The sequence below is a fragment of the Amblyomma americanum genome, chromosome 11 (genome assembly GCF_052857255.1).
Source record: "Amblyomma americanum isolate KBUSLIRL-KWMA chromosome 11, ASM5285725v1, whole genome shotgun sequence".
NCBI classification, from domain to species: domain Eukaryota; kingdom Metazoa; phylum Arthropoda; class Arachnida; order Ixodida; family Ixodidae; genus Amblyomma; species Amblyomma americanum.
The window spans coordinates 30933093-30944008 of record NC_135507.1 but is presented as its reverse complement, the minus strand read 5'-3'; the positions used below and the strand labels follow the sequence as shown (position 1 = coordinate 30944008).

At 45.2% G+C, this 10916-nt stretch overlaps 1 protein-coding gene across 1 annotated transcript; it reads right to left on the bottom strand.

The window, feature by feature from the left end:
* Nucleotides 1-3525: 3525 nt before the first annotated feature.
* LOC144109968 (protein YIPF3-like) lies at nucleotides 3526-10831 on the bottom strand. The gene is made up of 10 exons (XM_077642772.1): nucleotides 10686-10831; nucleotides 10503-10542; nucleotides 10350-10438; nucleotides 10144-10253; nucleotides 9134-9182; nucleotides 8951-9043; nucleotides 6718-6849; nucleotides 5907-6029; nucleotides 4820-4943; nucleotides 3526-3630 (listed from the first exon to the last, which is right to left on the bottom strand). Exons 1-10 carry the CDS (start codon nucleotides 10734-10736, stop codon nucleotides 3614-3616), a joined length of 828 nt encoding a protein of 275 aa, XP_077498898.1. The 5' UTR covers nucleotides 10737-10831; the 3' UTR covers nucleotides 3526-3613.
* Between the last annotated feature and the right edge of the window lie 85 nt (nucleotides 10832-10916).

Below are 10916 nucleotides of genomic sequence, written 5' to 3'. Positions count from 1 at the left end.
GGAATAAAGGAGGGAGTGAAAGAAGAAATGAAGAGAGAGGTGCCGTGGTGGAGGCCTCCGGAATAATTTCGACCTCCTGGGGATCTTTAACGTGCACTGACATCGCACAGCACACGGGCGCCTTAGCGTTTTGCCTCCATAAAAACGCAGCCGCCGCGGTCGGGTTCGAACCCGGGAACTCCGGATCAGTAGTCGAGCGCCCTAACCACTGAGCCACCGCAGCGGGTCCATTTCCTTTCCCCAAAAACCAATTTTCAAATTTTCGTCTTGCCACGAGTTTACTCTTTTTCCCAGTCTTAACCCTAGGTCCTATGAATCTGCGGAAAGGCGCATAACTCTGTCGGTCGGCACAACTGCGTCTTACGAAAAAACAAACACGAACGCCAACTAAAAGCTTCAATCTCTATATAACTGCACGGTTCAAGTGTCCGCCCACAAAGTGAGCCAATTATGCGCCTTTAGTAATAATAATAATTGGATTTTGGGGCAAGGAAATTGCGCAGTATCCGTCTCATATATCTTTGGACACCTGAACCGCGCCTTAAGGGAAGGGATAATGGAGGGAGTGAATCCAATATGAACAAACTGAATTCTGGCTAATTATTTCCTCACGGATATGTCTTGTCTGGGATACTGCGGATATCCAAAACGCTTTGCGTATACATCAGTGCTCTGAGCCAGCATTCCCATGTGACCGAGACAGCAAAGCCCGTACCAGCACAGAGAGCAGTGGGCATTTGTACGCTCATTTGTTGTGTTCGGTTATAAGCTGAACGCACTAGAACCCAGCTGTTACTTGACATGGTTCACGCAAAAAACGTACAGGCGCTAAAAGACGAAGACAAGCACACTCAAGACAGGACGGGCGCCAACTTCCAACTAAGTTTATTCATGAAAAAAACCGCACCAGAAGGCAAAGATAGAAGCAAAACAAAAAACACGCAGTGACAGAGCATAGGAACACGTGCCAAAATAATCAAGCAATGATTAGAACTCTGATAATGACCCACTGAGAAACCTAATCTCTTCTTCTGAGAGCGAGACAGATGGCCTGCTTATGCAGATATGACCCCTCTGCTTGATGTAATTAGCTTCTATGATTTCACGCTCTAATTTGTCTTTAGAACTTGCGATGAATTTGGTGTTTTCAAAACCTGGACGACACTTGCAGCTTTTGCAGTGAGTGGCCATGTGGCTCCCATAACCATTTTTTATCGCAATCTTGTGCTGCCTCACTCTTTCATTGCAGCATTGACCTGTCTGGCTTACGCTTCCAGGTGCCGCGTTTTTCTGGCTTGCGGGCCGGCATCACTGTAGCTTCCATAGATATCCATTCATTATAAGGTTAATATTTTATGGTTTATGTTGCTTTAACGTCCCGAAGCGACTCGTGCTATGAGGGACGCCGTAGTGAAGGGCGCCGGAAATTTCGACCGCCTGGGGTTATTTAACGTGCACTGACATCGCACAGTGCGCGGGCCCCTAGAATTTCGCCTTCATCGAAATTCGACCGCCGCGGCCGGGATCGAACCCGCGTCTTTCGGGTCAGCAGCCGAGTGCCATAACCACTGAGCCACCGCGGCGGTTTCCGTGCATTATAAACTCGGTCGTTTCGTCGCTATTGTGGGAGCGTTACTGCGCATACCACATCGCGAATGTGGAAGCCATTTAATTCGAACCCGACCGCGGCGGCTGCGTTTTTATGGAGGAAAAACGCTAAGGCGCCCGTGTGCTGTGCGATGTCAGTGCACGTTAAAGATCCCCAGGTGGTCGAAATTATTCCGGAGCCCTCCACTACGGCACCTCTCTCTTCCTTTCTTCTTTCACTCCCTCCTTTATCCCTTCCCTTACGGCGCGGTTCGGGTGTCCAACGATATATGAGACAGATACTGCGCCATTTCCTTTCCCCCCAAAAAACAATTATTATTATTATTATTATTAAGCCATTTAAAATATTGGGACGGCTTGTCCTGGCTTGACTACGCAAGAAGCTGCACACGCCGCAAGACGTGTTTAGCATGTGCGTGCGGCACGGCGAGTGGTGGGCGATTTTCAACGCGCTCCGAGTGGTTCTGACTACGCCTACGAATCAAACTCTCAGAGAGTATGTATTTTGCTGCGGCTATTCATGAAGTTCCATCGCCGCAGTGAAGCCAACGGAAGCGGCTCGAAGACGGGAAACCGAAACTATTCCGCGAGCGACGGCGTGAGGACCATCTCCGAAGTACCGTTCTCTCTGCGGCCTTAGTTTCTATCTCCCGCTGTTCGCTAGCTCCCCCGGAGTCCCTCGATTCTAATAGACGAGAAATGGGTAGGATTAAAGCGGTTGCAGCAAGAACAGCGCGGGCCGCAGCTTAAGTCCTCGTCACTCTCTGGCGGATGTAGGCCCATCGCAGGGCCTCCTGTGCACAGAACTTTAATAAACCGTAATAACAATAAAGTGGCGGTGACAAGCACTGGCAGTAGCTAGGCAGGCGAAAACTTCGAAACCAAACTTTTCACTGGACATTTTTTAGAGCACAGTAAGCGCAATTCAGGGATAAAAAAATTAAAAAAAAATCCTGGACAATGGAGAGTAACAAGCATAACGAGACAAGCACTGATTATCAATTGATTTTTATTGCAGCGATACAACATCCTTTATATATACATGTGACCGCGACATTACCAGGCTAAGCAAAAAAATGACCGAATATTTTACTTGAGTCACAGTAATGAGACTTTTAGAGCTCTCAGCGACAGCTTCTGGGGTGGTGCGAAATGCCGGTGCACTTTTGCAGAGTGCATTGAAGTATCCTGGGGAAGTAATCAGTCATAGGGTGTGGAGTGGGAGTGGGCGCATGGAGTGTAGGGTAAGGCATGCATCATGCATGGTCACTTATTAATCTATTTTTATAAAGCAGGCGTCTGGTGTGACCAGCACAGCTAAAACCAAGACGGTATAGCATAGTAGCCCAAAGCATCACATGGACTTTGAGGAACACCGCAGTGGAGGGCGCCGAATTAGCTTCGACCACCTGGGGTTATTTAACGTGCAATGACATCGCACAGTACGTAGGCGCCTTGAATTTCGTCTCCTAGTAATCGGTATAGTAATGCTGCCCACACGTCACTGATGTCCCAGTCGCTAGTTTCGCTGTACTTACCTGCGAGCCGAGCACAGAGCGGAAGCATGCTACCCACACCTCACTAAAACAGAGATTGCAAGTTGACCCGTGAACTACACTGCAGTGCAGCGTGAATGGGTGGGTTTTGCATTGCAAGCACCGCAATATTCAAGAAAACTCAGCAGCCCAGCATTAAGGCTTTTAGAATTCGTTTCATGTGTAAATATACTTGCACAAACGCATTTCCCAAGCTTCAGCATAAAGATTTTGTTTGTTTTTTGATGGCACGGATACAGGGTGATACAAACATATTTTGTTACCCCATAATATTCGTATCATCGAGATTTTGCTTAATGAGGTCCAAACCTCAACCTCCGACAGGTACAGATCATACACATGCATTGACAACACAACACGATACAAGTTATGGTACAGACTCCTTTTATATTAGACAACAAACAATCATCCAGGAAAATCTCTTGAAATGTCATCCAAAACCGTCTTCTTCAGATACTCTCGAGAACTGCAGCAGGAAAGAATAAAGACATGTGAGTACAATTTCACAACTGTTCCAGCCTGAGTTCTGCAACTGCCGGCTGCTACGAATCTCAAACCAAGTAAAACTGCTTTTCAAACAGATGTATAAAAGTTACACACTCATTGAGCCCACACAGAGAGTCCCTCCGCAATCGCATTATGTGACGTGTTTCAGCACCTGCTGACCTTTCAGATACTTCACAAACTCTGTTACCACAACTGCAGCATTTTCTGTTAAATCTCCGATCCCCAAGGCATAGAGAGCATTGTCTGAGCCCCTGTTACATTAGAGCAAATAAGGATAAACACAGATAACATTTATATCACTCGTCATCACCAAATACTTCCCGGCAACTTCTATCACTTGCCCTTTGCAATTTTCCCACAATGTGACTAGTCTTTCAAAGCTTCAGCACATCACATGCCATGCCTCTGTTTATGCCAAATCATGCCTATGTTGAACCACTACCGATTGGAATCGCCTTCATTTAAACGGCAAATGAGTCAACATTGCCAAATTTCAAGACCTTTTAAAAAGTGATATCGCTAGTCAGCAGTATTTTTTTTATGCTGTAATTTTGTTGCTCCTGCACTGTTTTCCTGTCTTACTTCATACGTTACTCCCTTTACTCTTCTATTAAGTATTTCTGTCGGGTGTTTTTTGCAGAATTTCACTGTTCCACTTTTCTCTGTATTTCATTCTACTAATGACTACCCCTTTACCTAACACAACGCTCATGTCAAAGAGTCCTACATGAGTCCTGCGTGAATGTCCTGAATGTATAGGTGAGTGACTGACTGGTTTAGTTTGATTTATGGGGGTTCAACGTCCCAAAGCAACTCGGGCTATGAAGGACATCGTAGAAGGGCTCCGGAAATTTCGACCACCTGGGGTTATTTTTAATACGCATTGACATTGCACAGTACACGGGCCTCTAGCGTTTTGCCTCCATCAAAATGTGACCACCGCGGTCAGTATCGAACCCACGTCTTTTGGATCAGCAGCCAATTGCCATAACCGCTGAGCCACCATGGCGTGTAGGTGAATAACTGAGCGAGCGAGAAAGCAAGTGCATAAAATATCTGCAGAAAGCTAAAGTATGGCACTCAGAAATTTGCAAAACTTTCGTGTCCAAACATTCTGGCATAATATATGGCAGAGTTGGAATCCTCACCTTCAACAGTCCTGTGGTACGCGAAGTGGAAGTAGAGCAAAGCAAGCAGGTGAAGCGCCCCGGCACTGCCAGCAGCAACTGCCTTGTGCGATGAGCTGGCAGTCTTGGCTGAAAAGACTGACATCTGCAAAGAGAGGACAACATGCCACCTTATGCAGACAATACGCATACAAAAAAAAGTTATTCCCAACTCAGTGGCTTTATTCTTCACAGCCCATTAGTACGGCGTCATTACAGGCTATCCTCTTCCCATAATCTAGAGGCCACGAACATGACTTGATACATGGTTGCACAGAAAGTCCAGGCAAGCCTTCGCTACTCATTGGTGCTGAAGGACAGAGAAGGCATGTAAACATGGAACTTTACATGGCACTACAGCATGAATTTGCTCTCAATTTAAAAGGGGCCATCCTCAGTGGGTAAACTAAATACTAACAGTTATGATGAGCACTTCTGTGTGCATGCTGTAATGCAGCAATGATGTTTAATTTCGACTGCAACATAAGTTTGTCCCCAGTAAAGAAACCACTTCCTAGAAGCATGCCTGGACACTGCATAAAAGAAAAAAAAAAAAAGAGAAGCCGTGACAAAAGTGAGTGCGTCAGGAATGGCTCATAAGAACCGTCACTCCTCAATCTGAGACTACGAAAAGGGCAGCCATTGCCACCACAGGAAACGGCACACAAAGCAAACCGCTGGGACCCACTCGGGCTTCTAGCCACGGAGGTGCAGTGGATTGCTACTCCCCATAGCAACCACACTGGGCGGGTGCCATTGCAAGCGTGTTGTGAATGAAGCTAACGCTGACAGCATGAAATTACTGCACTGCGAATAAACATCCAGAAAAGGGAGGCGCTTCTGTTTTCACGTCGTGTGCTTGCTTTCGCCCTTCTGCTGCCAACAAGAGGTGGCGCTACTGGCACAGTTGCGAAAACCTTGTTTTTCGCCTGGCATCTCCATAGAGAGTAATGCGGACTTCCAATCAATTCTGGCCAAAATCAGGCAAAGACACTCTTTGTGAAATTAGTAAGAAAGCCTTGGAATTAGTGCTGCCGACAAGCAACTTGTACATCCCCGGGGAACTTACCAGCTTGGCAGCAGTCACACCACCCAGAAGTAACCACACTGAGTAGAAGAACAGGTGGGAGTGCACCGGGTGGAACGCATTCCCCAGCAGCAGGGCCAGGCAGTGACCGGAGAGACCGTAGCCCTGTAACCAGACAAAGGGCTCACTACACATGCAGCACCAGCCAAAGCCAACATGAAGCTGCAAAGCAGAGCTGGCTAGACCATGCCCGTATGAGACTAGTGCAACATAGGGGGTTTATTCCTAGAAACACAGCAGAGGTGGAAGCCATTACAAGGGCAGACATTTTCAACACAGACACACACACGCAGCAATATCCATGCTGCTGCCACCCTAGGAGTCCTCGTGCCATTCCTGGTCAAGGCATGAAGCAGCTAAGCGACGCGCCACTGCCACCAGCGGGACTTATGTGACCTGGGTTGCTCTTCCTGAGCAACCTCTAGCGGCCAATCATTAATTAAACTGCCGCCTGCCACAGTGGGCAGCTTGCTCATAATCCGGTGGCCAGGTTGCGATGACGCCGCAAGGTCACGTGGCCTAGGTTGGCCCACATGCCTCCTAGGAGGCTACTTTGGGGATTTCTCATGGATTTTTCGTTCACAGTCAATAACGGCGATGCTGGGTTCTCTGCAACACGAGCTCCTTAATGCTATTGCGTTAAAGTCCCTAAATGCAATAAACAAAAGTCGAGTTATAAATTACAGCCTGCTCACCCACCAAATGACCTGTTAGCAACTTTGTAACCACTTGACCAGTTTTGACGCAACGTACTTAGGAGCACTCGCGTGACCCAACCACTTCATTCACTCACCATCAGTGACAAAACCTGGAAGAAGGAGAGCTGCGTGCTGCTGATGTAACCAGCAGCACGGACCAGGGCTGAGCCTCCAAGCCAGTAGCCAAAACTGACGCCAAATGCAGTGCCCATGAGCGTGCCCTCTTTCTGGAAAATGTTAGTGACAGGAAACATTCTGGTCAGCGAAAATAAAGCCAGGTAATAGCCAACAATTTCAAGTCACTTAAAAAAAAACCAATTCAATAACTGCCATTGGGAACTGCAACAACTTGTGCCCAAACAGTGTTCCAATTACAAAGCCTCTTTGTAAATTTGAGTATATTAAAAAAATTTGGGTGCTTCAGTGAAGAAATAGGTTACCTTTCTTCAGCAAAAGGTAACCCCCCCACCCACCCACACACACATGCACACACTGCTGTAGCACCTGCAGTGATGCACGTCACATGAAATCAGTACAGACAGAAAGATATCCACAGCTGTCATGAACACAACAAACGATCCTAAAGTTAACTGCACAAAAAAAAAGCAGCAATGGCCTGAGAGAACAAAACAAATTCAATCAAGTGCCCACTGTCAGCTGCCTGGTCTTGGTGCAGGAAACGACAACAGCAATCTGAAGGAATCTATATATTCCTCAGAGCCAAGTACGCATTTCGCCAGAACTGCAAACACAAAAGTTCCTCTAAAAAAAAAATATATTGCATAAGAAGTGCCTTGTTACAGTTTTTTGCGCATGGAAATCATCTACGGGAGAAATTTTTTGTATTCAGCATAGTAAGTGATAACACCGTTTTCCTTGGTTCTTACTTAGTGCCCGTGTTATGAAACAAACTGTTAACGAAAAAAAATACATTAATTAGTAATGAAAATTAACAAGCCACATCCTCTGGGAGACAAAAGAGAAGAAGACTCTTCAAAAAAGATATTTGTGGATGCTGCTGAAACGTTATAGCCATAATAAAAACTTGCACTGCAGCAAATTTCTCTACAACTATATATTCTGTTTTATACATAGCAGTCAACGCTGCGGAGGCTGCAGAAGTAGTGCGCCCGCAAAACTATATTACTCTGCCACATATCATTTATTCCTTTCGAAACCTTGGTGAGTGTTTAGACTGAAACAATGAGTGGCATAAAACGAAGTGCTAGAATTGGGAATCCTGGTCGAAGCTGTGAGACATTCAGTGTTCGGGCCCTGTGGCTATATAATTTCGACAGAGTGTGAACTACATTTTAGGCGTGGATAAAGTTTGAGACGTTCACCCCACCAGCCATGAATTATACCACTACATGTCACACTTCTCGAAGTCTCGAGGAGCTGCAGCATGAAAATGTGGCAATAGGTAAAACGAAGCACAGAAGGTTGCCAGTCCCGGCAATTAAAATTTTCCGCAACGAAATATGTAAGGTGAACTACTGTTTGGGCACGGACTTAGCCTGTGCAACCAGGTGCACTATATTTGACAGCATTGACTGCTATGTATGAAACAAAGTATAATGCAATGCATGTACGAATATACTAGAAAATATTAGCCCACCCTGTGCAACATCAAATCATCTATGGCTGTAATAAGAGCTTGAAAACAGCATAAACCCAGAACTCCATTACTCCCCACAAATGGCACTAAATCTCACTGTGCCAAATAGAACCACGAGACATAAACGACCCATGCTGCCACACAAACATTTCTCCATGTTTTCATCACAACACCATGGAACTAAAATAAAAGCAAGATCAGCATTATGTTCATTAAGATAGAAAAGTTGGCTAACTGATTAAACATTATCAAATGCAAAGCATTATATAAAAATGTTCCCCAATACTATTGCAATTTATTATCACAAAACCTATTTGATGTACTACTGTTCATAAGAGTGCATAATTGTTTTCAGAGTGTAATACAAGTTACAGTTTCCTGTATACCCTTTATGTGAAATGGCCTTGTTCTAAGATTTTTATTTATGTTTATTAGCAGTGCATATATGCGTCACTGCCACCGTTGCATCTTATTTACATAAAGTGATAATGCGTGTCAATCGAGAGAAAAACCTACTTCAGCACACTGCACAGCCAATGGCTACAAAGTAAACTAGGGACAATTGTTCACCGCCAAAATCAGCTATTAGTAAATTAGAACAGAATCTCTTCATATCAGTCCCTCATAGCCTGAGTCGCTTTGGGACGTTAAACCCCCATAAACCATAAAAAAAAACTCTTCATATGAGGAGGGAACACAGGTATACATACCACAGTATGACCAGATGTCTTCATTCCAAAAAGCAGAAGCGTTATCAAGGTCAAAACCAGCATCAAAGGACCATAAAGCTCAGCTGGAATTAACTGGAAGAAAAAATTCACAAATCCCTTTAAGAACAGTAATAAAAGGCTGCATAATGTGAAAAATCACAAAGGCTGTGATGATGCATTTACCAGAGGTGCGTAGTGCGATGGCCAACGAGGCAGGAAAGACTCCAAGATTCTGTAAAAGAGGGAACATATTAGCATATATGGCATAAAAGAAATGAGAGCGATCGCTAAAAGTCATTGGAACGCTACGAATGAACAGATCCTTAGCATTTGTCCACAACTGCTTCACACTTTATTCTAGTTACGCTTAGTTGAGGAAAATTCCACCCCATTTTTGCAGCTCTTTCGATGATATGTTTTCGATTTCATAGCACATGCAGTAAACTGAAACTGGAATGAACAGAGCAAGCGACGCTTCTTTGCAGCCCCTCAGCTTTATATTGCTTCGACATCCAGAGATGTAAAATTAGCGAAGAGCAATTTGAACACTTTGAGGACACAAGAGGACACAATGACGTGGGTTCAATACCGGCCGCGGCAGTCAAATTTCGTTGGCGAAATTCTAGGGGCCTGTGTACTGTGTGACGTCAGTGCATGTTTAAGAACCCCTAGTGGTCGAAATTTCTGGAGCCCTTCACTACGGCATCCCTCACAGCCTGAGTCACTTTGAGATGTTTAACACCCATAAAGCCACAAGACAACACTATGGTTACAGTGGCAGATAACAGAAAGCTGCCATTAGTAGCCAAAAGACTGCAACTCGTACATCAGCTGCTTTGCAAGCGAATCTAAAAATACAGGTGACACTCCACTCTAAATATTCATCATGAGGTTTCTACAAGACTGCAAACAGTAACACGCACACAAGCAGGGACCTACACAAGACCACCACTGTACGGCATACAACGCCGTATTTGTGTAGGCTCTTCAACGTGTATGTGTAACATTTTAGTTAGTTTCTTTTTCCCTCAAAATAAGTGCCCGTGAACAGCCCAGCATGCCAGGACTCTTTGCAGCTTTTCACCTATGCATCCTTTGCCAACTTATACAAGCAAAAGAAGCAAACACCGGCTTTAATGCGTTAAGACAAAAGACGACGCAGTGGCTGCAGTGACTGAAAACGTGCGTCTCACCTAGCTCGGACTTCCTGAGGCTCGACGTGAAAATACGGCCTCAGTAGATCAATGTTGGCGTAGATGCTGAAGGCGTTTTGGGCCTGCTGTTTCCCCGCTTGCCACAAGAGCTGCAAAGTGTTCAAAGCCAGAAAAAATTTTTATAACTTAATGACCGCCGCTGCAGCGACCACGGTCAAATGCGAACGCTGAAGACGGCTACGCACCATAGACGGCATAGAAGAGAATACATCCCCTTGTTGAAGCACGGCAGGACCAGGCTTCCCCGTTTGGTACAACTTGTCATCATGATGTTCTGAAAGCCAGCAGTGACAGGTTACCTACAAGGCCGCATGATTTCTTTTCTCTACGTTACATACCTGACGAAAGAGCGTCGGTGAAATCGAGAACAGTGGATTCCTGAAACCAAATCGCAACTACTGGTTATGAATGAAATATCGACAATAGCGCAACGAAAGCGACTTCGCACTGTTGAGAAGCATGAGTTGGTTTCTCTGAACCCTCATCAGTGATTACAGCACTCAAAATTGAGGTCTATTTACCTGTTTTTCTGCGGGTGTAAACGAACTACGAACATCTGACGGCGCTGCCATGTTGGCCGCGGTCTGTTACTTGGTTTGTTTACGTACTAAATCACACGTGAAGATGTCGCGGTCTCCCCATAATTTTTGTTTGCACAGAATAAGCTCACCCCAACTTTATTGTACTTATATGCTTCCAATATTTAATATCGCATAAAGCTGCTACGACCTGTGCAAAAAAAAAAAAAAAGG